At 48.1% G+C, this 15,547-nt stretch overlaps 1 protein-coding gene across 4 annotated transcripts in view; it reads right to left on the bottom strand.

Moving 5' to 3' along the window:
- The window catches only part of TP53BP1 (tumor protein p53 binding protein 1), a 49,114-nt gene extending 34,117 nt beyond the window's left edge, over positions 1-14,997 (bottom strand). For 2 of the 4 annotated variants that reach the window (XM_080551645.1, XM_080551646.1), the window contains exons 1-9: positions 14,844-14,997; positions 13,517-13,606; positions 11,670-11,796; positions 5,757-5,959; positions 5,367-5,437; positions 4,625-4,786; positions 4,080-4,161; positions 3,727-3,872; positions 1,942-2,062 (exon numbers count right to left, since the gene is read on the bottom strand). In XM_080551645.1, coding sequence (XP_080407771.1) covers positions 1,942-2,062; positions 3,727-3,872; positions 4,080-4,161; positions 4,625-4,786; positions 5,367-5,437; positions 5,757-5,839 — 665 coding nt within the window. In that variant the 5' untranslated portion in view covers positions 5,840-5,959; positions 11,670-11,796; positions 13,517-13,606; positions 14,844-14,997. Of the gene's footprint in view, positions 1-1,941; positions 2,063-3,726; positions 3,873-4,079; positions 4,162-4,624; positions 4,787-5,366; positions 5,438-5,756; positions 5,960-6,062; positions 6,383-11,669; positions 11,797-13,516; positions 13,607-14,843 lie in introns of those variants that run through there. The other 2 variants (XM_080551643.1, XM_080551644.1) reach the window with 2 other exon arrangements.
- Positions 14,998-15,547: the final 550 nt, after the last annotated feature.

Below are 15,547 nucleotides of genomic sequence, written 5' to 3'. Positions count from 1 at the left end.
ACAGTGCCCAAAGGAGGGCAACAAAAATGGTGGTGGGTCTTGAGGGGAAGACATGAGGAGCAGCTGAGATCACTTGGTTTGCTCAGCTTAGAGAAGAAGATACTGAGGGGCAACCTCATTGCAGCCTACAACTTCCTCACAAAGGGATACAGAAGGGCAGGCAGGTGCTAGTCTGTTCTCTGAAGCTGCACCAGGAGAGGTTCAGGTTGGATATCAGGAAAAGGCTACTTAGAAAGAGAGGAACCTCACCACTAAGAGGTTGGTCAGGCACTGGAACAGGCTCCACAGGGAGGTGGTCACAGCACCGAGCCTGCCAGAGTTCAAGAGGCATTTGGACAACAATCTCAGACATAGGACCATCCAAAAATCGAACCCCAAGTGGAACCAGAAGTTGGACTCAATGATCTTTGTGGGTCCCTTTCAACTCAGGATATTCTATGATTCTATGCTATAATTGAGGAAGACAAAGCATTTATTTGAGCTCTGGCTAGGAAATGATGATTAGAAAGTCACCTAACAACACACACTTAATGGGAAATTGAGGAGACTAGACTCTGTCACTGCCTGCAACAGCATTAGCTAACGTATCAGCCATGGCCTGGTCATCTAACACGTTTATTTTGAGAGCACCTCCTTGCTCTCCACATTGTACAGTATGAAAGAGATAATTACAGATAATTGCTACAGTGTATTCAGTCAACTTAGAGATCAATAGTGCAGTAGCTGAGAAAGTACAAGTGTCAAGGGCATGGTTTTAAGATAGGAAAGACAAACACACACTGATAATGTTTGTGACAGGGAAATTGGAAAGTGAGGATCCACCGGGGGGGCGGGGGGAGTAGAGAGAAAGGAAGAATCTTCAGGCTTCATTGTTGGTGGGCTGGGTGGGGGTGGGGGGGGGAAAGTGTGGGAACGCCACACTCAACATGAAGCAGAGAATTCTGGCCAGTGTCCTCAGAAGAAGAGTCAGCAATTTAGGTTCAAAGGTCAAAGAGACCTTGCCAGAACACAAGCTGAACTGCTTTCTGCTTTGACAACTTCCACCTAAGACCATGCACATGCAAGAAGAGGAAGTAGACAACAGAGAAAGAGCCAGCACCAACTGTGAGACAGCAGAGCAGGGCAAAAAGTCATAGGCAGGAGAAAGTACGTAATATCCAGTATCATTAGAAAAAGAAAAAAGAAAAGTCATCGCAACAGGGTAAGTCAAAGAAAGAATTACCAACAGATAGCTGGTGCTGGAATAGAGTTGATAACCCCAGTAAGAATCTTGTTGAGGCGAAACAGTTAAGCAAAGAGCTCTTTTCAAGCGTTAGAGCTTCTTTTCAAGCTAGAAGCCGCAACTTCATTCCCTATTCAGCTGTACATATCCCTTTATTCAGTGAACATGATCAAGGACACCCCAGTAGCAAGATGTGAACTCTCTCCTAGACTACACACTCTCCTAAGTACTTCCACACAATTTCCTTATGCCACACACACATTCAAAATCGAAAGAAAAGATCTCCGAGTTCTAACAACAAAAATGCACTATCATTCACTAGACCAGAACTACGGTGACCTTTAAATAACACAGAGCTCATTCCTTTTGCACATAATGCCCTCTCAAATTCATCTTCTCTGTAAGATCTGCTTATTAACAATAAAATTTTCTATACTATAACTGACACTATAATTTTTAACTATAAAAACTACACATTATAATCTGTAATACCTGTTCAAATCAGGCGAACGGAAACTTGAGAACTCTAACTATGTGCCAGCTCCAAATTGCAAGGTACAAACAGGTGACATGGAGCCCAAACTAACTTAACTTGCTTTTGTTGTACAAATTAAGGTAAACAGCATCAGCAGTCTTTGAATAAAAGAAAGAATGGTGGAAATGGTACAGAAGCTATTGCAACATAGTTTTGGTTTTTTTGGGGGGCTTTTTTTGCTTACGTGGAATGACTCTGCTGTACAAGAGATCCCTGTCCAGAGAGCTGCAGGAGGTGCAGACTGCGGGCAGGGGTGCATGCCAGAGAACTTCCCTCTTCCACCCTGGTTACGGGACAGCCATTCCCTGCAGCAATTTTGAACAAAAGGAAGTAAGATTAGAAATCTGGCCATTAAACAAGTTGATCAGAAAATTTTGAGGAATGATGTACACCTTACTGTAAAATCACAGCCTATCCTTGTCTACCTTTTTCACACAAAGGTGGAGGACAGCATGCGGAAGTTCAGCATGTGAAATGTGAACACCATACAGTTCAGATGATAAAGGTAGTTTATAACTACAGAATAGACTTTTTTCAGACCAGAATATACATATCTTATTACTTGGTAATTATAAAAGAAAAATCCCCAATGGCTCCAAAATTACCCCCACTGCTTCAAAGACATCACACTGACCACAGATTCAATTTCAGTAAGCAGTTACTGAACCTTCTGGGTACAGGGAGCTCACACACGAAAACACACTAGTATAATCACAGTTGTACGCAAATTAAAGCTAAACAAAAACCATTAAGTGAGACTTAATTTAGCACGTGCTTTGTAGGCTGTGACAAACTTCCCTGTCAAAACTATTTTCTAGACCTATAACAATCGGGATTGTCAAGAACCCTACTGCTTCTTCACTAACCTTTTAATTATGGATCCCAAAACCAGACCTAGACATCCTCCTACCATGACATACAGTGATGACCTCTCTCATGATGCTATTTCATAATCTCTTCTCTTTCAGGAAAGGAACACTAACCTAGGTGGCAAGTAAGATTGACTGAAATCACGGTAACATTTTGGTTGCAGGGTGCTGTCCTATCCCAAACAGGAACACCAATGATGCTCAATGATGCTCAGGAGTAAGGTGGAAACTACAAGAAGGATATTGAGTTGCTAGAGCATGTGCAGGGAACAGCAACAAAGCTGGTGAAGGGACTAGAGAAAACAATGCTTATGAGGAGCAACTGAAGGAACTAGTGTTGTTTAGTCTGGAGAAAAGGAGGCTGAGCAGAGACCACATCACCCTCTACAACTAACTGAAAGGGGACTGTAGTGAAGTGTGCGTCAGTCTCTTCTATCAGGGAACAAGTGATCAGACATGAGGAAATGGCCTCAGGTTGCACCGGGGAGGTTTAGATTGGGTATTAGGAAGAATTTCTTCATAAAGAGCGGTCAAGCTTTGGAATGGGCTGCCCAGGGAAGCGGTGGAGTTCCCGTCCCTGGAGGTACTTAAGAGACATGTGGACATGACACTAAGGGACATGGTCTAGTGATGGGACTCAACAGGTCAGGTTGATGATCGGACTTGATGACCCTGAAGGTCTTTTCTATGTTTTGCCCAAGTTACCCAACACAAGAAAGCCTACAAAATTTGCCTACAGTATTTATCCACACTTTAGATTGTGTGCCACTACAAGGCATGAGCATCATTATTACCAGTTTCAGAAGATCTTTTTATTATTATTACTTTTGTTCTTCAAGGGAGACAAGAAACGAAGGGAAACATATTTAACAAGCAACTGTCACTGTTCTATCAAGAAGTGACATTTAGACACTGCTCCATAGTCCAGTGAAAGAAGTTGTGGCCTTTCATTTCCAAAGTGCTCGCAATTTTATTTGAAATTATGTGAAAAGTACTCACAGCACTCCATACCCTAAACACTAAACAACTAAAAATATCAAGCAGGAATTATTATGATGACCTCTGGGATGGACATTCTTGCTCTATTTGTCTATTGTTACCTGTTACATTATTCTCAGGAAACATCTCTTCCTGAGTTGACATGATATCCAACTCCTCATGACAAATACCAACGGATTTCTCAGTATTAAGTGGATCAGAGACAGGCATTTTTTTCGTGGTATCCTCTTCTGCTTCCTGCAGAGTTCTGGGAAAGCAAGACACAGTCACTGACCCGAGAAACTCAACATATCAACTGCAAAACTGTAAAGTAAATTTACTGGAATAGACGAAAGCTATGCACTTCTATATACCACAGTCAGAAAATGTGAAAAAATTCAGAAGTCAAAAAACACACACAAACCAACTTCTAGAATTTCAGCAAGAGAAATACAAAGAACAGGGACTGTTTTACCTTTCAAACTCCTCTGGCTGGCTCTCCAAAGCAGCATGCGTTTCTATGCTGGAGACAATTTCCCTGTTATGCACATTCAGTTCTAGCAACGTAAAGAAAACAACGAATGAACATTTGTCACTCAGAGTTCAACTGGATTAATACAAAGAGAGAAGCATGTGTAGCTCTGTAAGTTATGCATGTATATATAAAGACAAATTTTATATGAAAAAGCTTTAGTATTGAACTATCAATAGAACAAAGAAAAGGATGGAATGAGGTTTCTGCCAGGCATGGAAGTCAGTATGAGATTGTCTGAATGTTCTAGAAATAAATTTGGAAAGATAGGTTCCAGAATCAATGACAACATTTGTGAAGCAACAAGAAAACAAATAAACTAGCCCAAAGTAAAGACAAGACAAAATTCTATTCAACTATGAACTGTGAACTCATTGTTGCACACTACCAATATGGTATTCAGAGAAACGTAACATCTACTAGTTTAAAAAGAAAAAAGAAAGAAACAACAGAGCAACAAAAAGACATCTAAGATCATTTTCACATACCATCTTTAGAATCACTCTTTGCAGGTCTGGAAGAAGATGGGATAGCAGCTCCAGAGTGAAACTGATGCCTAGCATCTTCTTCATTGGGCACAAAGTCACTCTCAAAGTCCTGGCTCTGTGAGAGCTCTAGGGCTCCAAAATGCAGCTGTGACATGCCTGTATCTAACATCAAACATCCATAAGTAGTATATGTACAAAAGAAAAAAAAAAAGCCATCTTTGCCATGGCAAAAGATATGCTAAGATATTGCCAAAGCCCCAAATAAACTAACAGACTCTCAATTCAGCTGTACCAATTAAAACTATAGTAATAGTACAGGGACAGCGACCATTACATCCAAAACCAGTGTTAACTAGCAAGGTCTTATATAATGCCATTGTGTACTACTGTATATTTGGATACCAGAAAACAATCCTGATAATACAGATTCTGTCCCTGAAAGTCCTGTGATGACAACCATTATGCCAGTTATTTCCTCTGACATAAAAAGGCTCCATCTCCTAGTGGTCACCATGCATATTCTAAGCCACCCCTTGTCTCCAAGACCCTTGGTAACAATGATATTAAGTCCTCACAGATTTTCAAGCTCCGAAGCATACAGACCAGCTTCTGGAAAAAGATGCCAAATTCTGACCAATTGCAGGCATGACTACCCCAGTGGGACAAGTGAGGAAACAGAACTGAATGCTACACAGAAGACTGATCAGATTCACCACCCAGAGACCTGAAACAGAGAAGTTACCTTCTACGCATGGCGAGGTAGGACAGTCCTCAACATCGCTTCCAGCTCTTTCTCCAGTCTTTACAAGGGCACTGCAACAGAAAGACTCGCTCACTTCGGGGGTTCCTGCGGGCTGCCTTCTGACAGCCCGCTGGTGCCCCAAGGAGCTGCTTCACGGTGGCAACGAGCCCGGCTGCTCCCAAGCCCGCCGAGACGCGCAGCCTGGCACGGGGCCAGGCCCCGCGCGGCTGCAGCGCCGGAGCCCCCGCGGACCCCGCTGCCGCCGCCCGTGCCGCAGGCCGCTCACGGCGCGCGGCCGCCATTTCATCGGGCGAGAGCCCCACGAGGGGGCGGCCGGCAGCCGGCGCGCCGCGTCTCGCCTCGCCTCGCCCGGCCCGGCCCGGCGCCCACCTGCTCTCCCCGCCGGGCGACGGCACCTCCTCAGCGACGCGGCTGCGCGGGCCGGCAGCGTCCGGGCGGGCAGGGCTCTCCATCGGCTCCGCAAGCACGGCGCCGCCAGCGCGGCCCCGCGCCCCGCTCTCACCCGCGGGTCGCTCCCTGTCCGCCCCGCCGCCCGCGGGTGCCCGGCTGCCGGCAGGGCCGCAGACGATCTCCTGCAAGACAGGGGCACGCGTCGCGTCAGGGCCGGGTCGCGACGGGACGGGACGAGCCGAGCCGGGCCGGGCCGGGCCGGGCCGGGCCGCGCCGGGCGCTCACCAGCACGGGGCTCGGGCTCCTTCGGACCGGCAGCCGGCGGGCGAGCACGCCGAGGCAGGCCTGCTCCGCGTCCTCCTCCGGGCCCACGCTCTCGGGCTGCGAGTCCGCCACGATCAGGCAGGGCGTGCCTTGCTGCGAGAGGCCGGAGTCCGGCTGGCTGCCGCCGGGATCCATGCGGGTCGTCGTGGGAGCTGCAGCGCGCGGCGGAGCCCAGCCGCCGCGGCCCTACGGCGCCCGCCCACCGCCGCGCGCCACGCTTCCCGCAGCCGCCATCTTGTAGCGCGCGGATTGGCGGCGCGCGACCGGCCCGGCCCGCCCCGCGCCGCCGTTCCGAGGGAGGCGCCGTTACCGGGGAGACGGCGGCTCAGGCGCCGCGGAGTGGGCGGGGCCGCGCCGCGCAGGGACCCCGCCGCGGGCGGGAGCGGCAGCGGCAGCGTATGTGGAGGTGCCCCGGCCCCCGCTCCCTTCAGCGAGAGGAGCCGCGCACGCGGCCTCTCCGTGAGAACCGGGGAGAGGGAAAGGGCGAAGGCAGGAGAGCAGGCCCGCCGGAGCCCCCCCGCCGAGCACCCTTTGTCGTTACTGGCACGTGAAAGCCCGGAGCTCCTCCGGTTCTGGCGCAGACGGGAACACCGCGCATCCCAGACAACCATGATTTTCTATGTAAAATTTTAGGCACCGTAGGAAAGTGAAATATGATTCATTTTCCTGCATTAATAGCAAGAGGTGGCAGTTACTGGAGAAGCTTGGGCACAAATTAAGACCACGTGGTTGTCTTTCAGCATTAGATCTAAACTTTTTGCTAAAAATTAGTTCGAGCAGACTAATTCAAATCCTCTTTTGCAACTCTTCTTTTTCACTCCTGCATCTCTCCATATTTTATAGATGAGAATTCTATATATTTAAAAATCTTTTGTAGAACCAAGAACAAAGATGACTGAAAAATAATACCTGGCCTGGAAAAAACTCTTAGTATTCAGAATTACAGACGTGAAGTTGCACATGATAAAACCCTGAAAATAAAGAGTTCATGTTAACAACTTTTACATGTAATGTGAGATCCGAGTTTGGACACTCACGTTAAGAATGTTAAACGAGCTATAAATATTTACAGTTCTCACAGAGGAAGGATGCTTTAGTGGCTGGGTGTTCACCTCCCAGAAGATGCTCCTTTAGCACACATTAAATTGTGTTAATAAAGCTTTTTCTGATACACTAGCTTCCAAAATATGTACTACTTTGGATAGCGTGAAGTTTGCCCTGATGCTGAAGCACACCATGAGGCCTCTGACTACTAAATCCTTTTGAAAGCTGAAGTTGTTGATAGGCTTTTGCTACCCATCTGGAGAAGCCAGAGTTCATCTTCACAAAATGCTTTATCCCACGGACCCAAAAAGGATACCAGGTTCCTCAAAGGACAGTTAGCAGTCTACGATCCCTAAGTGGCTCAGAAATTTTAGAATGGGCTCTTGCAGTCTGTTCGATTTCTTTCATGCAGAATTCTGCCTCCATCAGACTGAAAGCATTTCAGATGGTCTTCCTTTGTGCTTACTCTCAAAATTAAAATCGTAAAATTCCACAATGTTTTGGTGAAGTAGAAAGTCAAGCTGCCTTCTAAAGAATAGGTATTTAGCATGAGCCCTCATCTTTGAGGAAAGTTTGTGGTATTCCACTACTGATCCCAGCTGGACTTACTAATGTTTCTAAGCTTGCTGCTGTGTTCCACTTCAGTGTATATGAATAAGCTCCTTTTCTTATAGACAGAATATTATACAACTGTATCTTTCCTCACATCATCTTTTCCAGTTCTATCATGCCAGCAGCTCTTTTTTTATTAGCTTTTCCTAGAGAATACGTGTTCTTCATTAGAGCATTTGAAATGTCTACCTAAGCCGAGTCCTTCTTCAAAATCCAGACCTTCATCTGAAGGTGCTTTTACAGTAGATACAGTTAACACTAACAGGGAGGGAAAGTTAAAGGAATTGTGTTGTAACAACAGAAGTACATGTGAGTGGACAGAATTTATCTCTGGAAAGAAAAAAAGGGCAGAAAAACAAAGAATGGATCTTGTGAAACAGACATCAATAAAACGGTAACTGGCAGGAGGTAAGATCTTATGCCACAAAAGAAGTTACAAAGAGAGTCTTTACTAAAGGCACAAGTGCAAACTATCTTAATACAAAGAAAGGATAACCCTGCACGCCATGGGAAACTGATTTGACTCAGGTATGACATGAAAACATGGAGGAAATCATTCTGGCTTTCGTTAAAGATCAGTGTACAAGAATGACAGAAGCATATAGGGACAAGAATTAAAAAAGCAAAGGCCCAAAGATAGAAACAGTCCAAGAGCAAGAAGAAAATTATTTTATGGGCATATTAGCAGGAAAACAACAACCAAAAGAACCGTTCGTCTGCCATTTTCTGAGGGGATGCTGCTGGGTGATCAACGTCATGAAGGCTGAAGCATGTACTGCTCTTCTCTAAAATGATTATCAGAGAACAGGAGCTAGCTCAGTTAAAAAACAATCACAATGGCCAAGACTTCACCCCTGAAGCCAGGATGAAACTTATTAAAGAGTGCTTATCTAAGCCAGATACTTTAAAATCTGTTGAGTTTTCATTCTAAAACATGTTGTCTTAGCAGTTACCTTTTGCAACTCCTGGAGGATAATGGGGTATCTGAAGACTATACGTGTCAAATGTACCAGTCTCTCAAAATTCCTTTAAGATCTCTGAAAACTTTGATAACATATCAAACAAATTACCTGTTTGTACCTAGAAGGTAACAAGGAGATGAGTTAGCAACCAACATAGATCTGTAAAGACAAAGCATATAATACCTGATTTATTTTCATGTCAGAACAACAGGCCTTACAGACAGAAGAAAAGTGGAAGAACAGCAACTTGACTATAGTAAGACTTTTAGCAATATCTGTATGGGGTGATCATAAGCAAAAAAGGGATGCATACCTGTGATGAAATTTCAGTAACATAAATATAAAACTTACACTTTGACATTGATTCCACGTCAAAATGTAAGTAAGTTAGAATGAGGGTCCAAACATAGATGTGCTATGAAGGGATGAAAGACACGGACAATATGTCCTTGTTGGAGTTGTTCTTGAACCAACTCCTGCAGCGCCGTGACCTTATCTCTTGTGAGCGGCCATTGATCCACCCATACCGGTGATTCCCTTTTCTATGCGAGATGGAGCGTCAGTCGCTCATCAATGGCCGCTACTGAAAATTTTCAGGGGAGGAGATGGTGAACTTATATTGTCCCATCACATCTTGCCCCATCAGGCTGATGGGGATATTAGTAATGTAAGGGCATACTGTGCACGTAGTACCTTCCTGGGTTTTTATAGTAAGCATCGTGGCACTCTGAAAGGTGCTTGACATTCCTCCCACTCCAACCAATCTGCCTGTGGGAGTTGTCATGGGCCAAGCAGAGGGCCAGTCTTTAATAGCAATGACGGTAATGTCCACTCCAGTGTCCACCAGCATCTTGCATTGACAGGAGCGTGGGTGCTCAGAGTTATGCCAACGTAACAGTAAGCATTGGCCGATGCTGGGCTATGTTGGCGGCCCAAAACGCCTTGGGGAATCCTGTTGACCCGAATCCTGCCGCTCCCCTGATAGCGTCCACAGCCTTTGGTACTACTGCTCGGAAAAAAATCAATCGAGCAATTCTACTTCCCTTTGGTATTGACAATGGTGGAGACAGTGTCCAAGCCGTAGCTTGGATTTGTCCATTATAATCGGCATCAATTATCCCCGGCAAAACAAACAATCCGGTCAAAGTTATACTTGATCGTCCTAGCAGCAATGCACTACAGCCATTCCCAACTGGTCCTCTGCCGTTCAGTGGAATTTTATGAACGTGAGCACCGCGCACGGTGGTGTCCGTTACTGTGCAGACATCCACTCCGGCACTCCCTCTGGTTCTGGCTGAGGGGGCGTCCACGGCGGTAACCGTGGCAGCGGGGCTGCAGGTGGCGCAGGACCCTGCGTTAGCATCGCTTTTGGAGCCCTCCCTCATGGGAGGTTCCTCCTTTGACCGGGGGCCGGGGGTGCTGGTGCCGCCGCGCGGCCCCGCCCCGCGCTCCTCCGCCCGTTTCCCCGCCGCGGCGGCAGGGGCTGCCCGTCCGCGTTGCACTGAGAGCGGCATCGGCTCGCCCCGTGGCGTCCTGTCCCACATCTGGGACACAGAGCGGGCGGAACTGCCGCCGAGTTGCCCCCTTGCCCACGCCCAGGGCATGCGAAGACTAGGCGGCCCGGGTCCCCACACCGACAGCATTTTTTCTGACCCCTGGGGTCCTGACTGATGGTTAGTGCTGCTGCAAAAGCGGATGCCAGCGATTCGGTATGATGGTCGATAGAACCCACTTGGTTACACACCTCTGTCATCTGAACTAGTGTTGTATTCATGGGCAGAGGCTGTAGCACCTTTTTACAGTCGGTATTTGTGTTTTCCACCGCTAGCTTTTGTAGCAAGGCGTCTTTTGCTTCCCGATTGTCAATCTCCTTATCTAATGCATCGTGAAGCCGATCAATACACTGCATGTATGGTTCAGACACCCCTTGCTGGACCTTTGTAAAGGACAGCGTGGGCTTCCCAGTCTCTGGAATTCTTAACGTTGCCTGGAGGGCTAGGGTCACAGTCAGCCGGAGGATGTCTGGATCTAGACATGCCTGAAGGCATGGATCCGCCATCGGGTCTGTACCCATCAGTTGAGGTATACTGGCTCCGAAAAGCGGATCCCCCGGCTGCCTTTCTAAATTTTGGAGCGCTGCATGTTCACACAAATCTCTCCATTTCTGTTCCCATAATAATTTTTGTGTCGGAGTTAATATCATCGCCACCATTTGTCATATGTCAAAGGGGGTTAAAGGCTGTCCTGTCATGACATTCTCCAGCAGGGACTGCGTATACAAGGCCGATAACCCGTAAGTGGTCACCGTCTTACACAGTTCTTTAATAAGGTCCCACTGAAAGGGGTTCCAGTCATTTTGCCCATGATCCCGACCTTGGACTGGAAAATTGAGCCCTGTGCCCCCCCCGTCCTTTATTGCTTCTCTCTGAAGTTGCTTCCAACGATCTCGGGGGTCAAAGGGACCCCCTGCAGGTGGCACCACTGGCTTTGTGGGCAGCGGCACTGGTGGTGCTGACGGCCACGGAGATATCGTCTCCGCCTCTGTTCCCAAGTCTGTCAGGTTTACTTTCTCTGGTGGTACGCAGTCACCGGTTTTTATTTTACCCGCCTGCGTAGCCTGAGCAGCCGCTGTCTGTACCCTTTTTTCCGCTTACCATGATCTCAACGTCTCAGTTACTAAGCGCCAGGCCGTCATTCAGCAGCTGTTGTATCTCCCCGCGAGGCAGCGTCCCATATAGTTAGTTGTCCCCACGTTTTCCCAAGTTTTTACATCAAACGCCGCTGAAGCTGTTGCCGGGGCCCCATCCTTTGTAGGAACTTTAGCGATAGTTTCATTTTATACGGGTCATATTTCACTCCTCTTTTTACCAGGAGTTGAGTCAATAACTTAACTATCCTCTCCTCCTCGGCCGATAGATTAGCTCCCATAGTTAATGCCCCAGCTGCTCACCTGCTTTTCGAGGTGATGTCCCGGGACTAAAGCCACAGTCCCGCCGTCAGTTTGAGTCGTTTGGCTGGGGTCCCTCCGGATGCTTCTCTCAGCGTTGCTCTCTTCCCGATCACATCGGGGTTACCGTCTGAAGGGATGAAAGACACAGACTCCCAATGGCTCTTGAACAGGAGGCGTTTATTGCAATTTTCCTCCACTACATATAGTTTCCCCGTAGCCCCAGATGCTGTTCATGCACCCGAATCTGTCATAGAATTGGTCAGAGACCCTCAGGCACACGCCTCAAGCCAGCCAGCAATTGGCCACTGCGCAAAGCTCATCTTTAACACTGCAGCCAAGTTATTTATCTCGACCTTGCTCAAGTTTTTGTTTCTACCGCTTACTTCCTCATTATCTCTAGTTCAGGGACGTGTCAAACAGCGTCAGGCTACTTGCGAATTCCTTCCCCGCAGTGCTACATCACAAGTAGACCGAGATAGGCACTGATCTGTACATACCTTGCTCACATAAAGGCTTTGCTAAAGCAGTGACTGACTTGGGCATTATGGATGGTATGGCTGATAGCCGAACTGACTGCTTAACAGCGCTAACAGTGTCAAAAGAGTGCTCAAGATATGCAGTCTTGTTAAAGCGTGTCATAAGGATATATCTATTTATATCTATTAAACACAGTATGGTCTTGTGTATAAGGATGGTATAAGCATAGCCTGATGGAGTTGCAGATGGAACACAAGATACAAGACAGTTAGAAACACAGCTGGGGTCTAACACAATGCTGCTTATATTGGCAGAACTTTACAGGTTGCCCAGAGAAGCTGCGGATGCCCCATATCTGGAGGTGTTCAAGACCAGGTTGGATGAGGCCCTGGACAACCTGATCTAGACGGGTGGCATCCCTGCCCATGGCAGGGGGTTGGAACTGTTTGATCTTCATGGTCCCTTCCAACCCAAGCTGTGCTATGATTCTATTCTGTTCAATGTTTTCTTTATTTAACTTGGTTATAAAATAGCAACTACACTTATTAAATTCACAAGCAATGTGGAACTGAGAGGGACTCTGAGAAGTAGAAGAAAAACTAAATAATGGTCCAGAAAATGGACAAAGTATGATGCAGATAAGAACAGCAGTCAACAAAAGGAAAGAATCGACAGTAAGGTCATAGGGGATGGTAGCGCTTGACAAACTAATGAGTCAGTGGCAAGCTGCTGCTAAAGAAAAAGGTGCAAACGTCATGCATCATACTTCTATATAGTATGCATATGTTAGATGTGTGAAATAATTCTTGTTCTCTGCACTGGTAAGGTCTAAGCTAAGCATTACGTCTAGCGTGAAGATTGCAGATGAATAGGTTTTCCTAACAGTCTTCAAACATAAAAAGTTGATTGCAAATAATTTATTTTTCATATTCACGGTTTAGAGGAGAACTGCAAACAGGTTTACAACAACTGCAAGTAGGTTTAAATTAAACAAAATTTGAAAGAGAAAGAAGTAAAAATGTTTAAAAAGGCTAATGACACTGTGAAGATTATGCAGTCTCTAACATTTAAGACTTTTTTTAAACGTAGTAACAAACAGGTATAGTTGATCTTGGTCTAAAACAGGAAGTTGGACTCGCTCATCTCCGGGATTCCCTTTCAGCCTCATTTTTCTGCAGTTCTAACCATTTGCATAAAACAGGGTGGAATACATGTGAGAGCTCAGTCCTGGTAGTCAAATTAGTAAATGCCAAATGTGAGTATGAATTTTAAAGTTGACTGCACATATTTTGCATTAAATCTGTAATCTTTTTTCCATCTTTTTTTAAGCTCTGAAGAAAAGCAACCTGCTTTCTTTACAATGTACATACCTTTGATCTAAATATTCCCCCCTCAGTTTGCAGACTGCCTTTTTTTCTGAGTCTTATCATAAATTATGAAGAGGGTGTGTCCACCTTCACCTGAGAAAGAAGATAAAAGAGTAAGATTAATCTTTGCTTATTTTCCCTTCAAACAAAGCACATCCAACACAAGGCTTTTGATGAATGAAGTTACGAAGGCTGATTTTTCATACTCGGAGTATTTTCTCTGAATTTCTTGTATCTTAGAGAATTTGCAATGGACAGTTGAAGCTATAGTTTATTTTATTCTGAGCATTCCTTTCTAACGTAGTCTACTAATTGGGATGAACAAATGAGAACCAGGTCTCCTAGTACTCATAATTTCTTTCACTTTGAATCTATTTCTCTGTGTCTCAGAGCAGCCTCAGGTCCTATCCTCAGATGAGGATAGTATTCAGATGGAGAACACGGAATACCAGATCCTGATTTCAAGTGAGAGTTAGATACATAAACTAAGGCGCCTAATAAGATACCTAGGCTTACTAAAGGACTAAGGGTGTTACCTGCCTTTGAAAATCTAAGTTTAAGTTTCGTACTGTATTATCACAGTTGTTATTGTTCACAAGGGAAAAACATCAAAAAAAACCTACCTGGCCGATTTCTGTACAAATTATCCTTTGCTCTACTAACCTGGGAGTAAACACTGCATAGTATACAGCATACTCAGGGCCTGTGAGTCCAGTGGCAACTAAGAACGCCTGGTATGCTACAGACCCAGAGGTCACTAAGGGCTGACGCGCTGTTTAACATGGAAGATGCCTGGAGCTAACTGGAAGCACTCGTTCTCACTTGCGCTTACAGCTGACCTGGGGCAAGTGCAGAGGCAGAGCAGTCACTGCCATCTCCACTTGCACGTCCCAAACTTCGCTGCTTGCAACGAGCGCGAAAGCCCTCCTCCCGGCCAGAAGACGGATCTCCGCACCTCCGCAGCCGGGCAGCCGCCCCGGACCCGCCCCCGAGCAGAGCGCATCGCGCCCACGCCGCGACCCGGCCCCGTCCCCGCCCCGCGCCGCCCCACCGGCCAGGCCCCAGCGCGCCCCCCGACCCGCCGTCGGAGCTCCCCGGACGAGACCTGCGCAGCGCCCCGAGCCGCAGCGGCGAGGCCGGCCGGGGGGGGCCGGGCCCAGCGGCGCCCCGAAAGCGCCGCCGCGCGGCTGCCCCGCGACTTCCGCGCGCTTCTCACGCCCGCAGGGACGGAGCTGCCCCGGCCGGAGCACAAAGGACAAAGCGGCCGCGAGCGAAAGGGGACGACGGAAGGGGGAGGCCGCGGCGCCGCCCCAGCCCCGGCCGCCTTTACCTGGTCGCAGCCGGGAGCCCGCGAGCGGGGCCGCCGTCGGCGCTTCGGTCTGGGGCTGAGGAGCTCAAGCCACATCCCCGCCGCCGGCTGGACCCGCCCCGCTGACATCAAGCGGGCGGTGAGTGGCCGGGCCCCGCCCGCCGTCCGCTCCGAGGCTTTGGGGCTAGAGCCTGGGGCGGCCGGAGCGCTCAGGCGGGCGGCGGGGCCCGGCGGGCCGGCCCCGAGGCCGGGGGAAGCGGGGCCCAGCCCAACGCCTCCGAGCGGCCTGGCCGCAGCCCGAGCCGCGGCGGGCAGCAGGGAGCCGGGGGACGTACCCGGAGGCTAGGGCCAAACGCCAGGCCTGGGTCCGCAGGAGCTGGCGCGGTCCGGGCAGCTTGTAGCGTGTGGGTCCTGCCGCAGGCCGGCATCCCTGCCACCTCTACCGCAAACACAGGCCACTGGAGCGGGAGGGGAGGCTTGTCACCCAGCACAAGACCTCCAAAGCGCTACAGACACAAAACAGACTGTGTCCACCTTCCCTCATCAGCGCTGTGACCCCAGGGCTGGCAACCCCCAGCACAGCACTCTGCTCTGTATCTTTATTATCTGCCAGATGGCGAAAGAAGAGCCAGACCGCATATTTCATGACTTACTGAGGTGACAGAGCCAGAAACTTGGTGCTTTCCTCCAGGGCTCTGGAGGACATGCTGAGGCACAGCAGCATC

Source organism: Anser brachyrhynchus (genome assembly GCF_964034855.1).
Source record: "Anser brachyrhynchus genome assembly, chromosome: 11".
NCBI lineage: Eukaryota > Metazoa > Chordata > Aves > Anseriformes > Anatidae > Anser > Anser brachyrhynchus.
The sequence above is the reverse complement of the archived record's forward strand: the minus strand, read 5'-3'. Positions and strand labels throughout refer to the sequence as shown.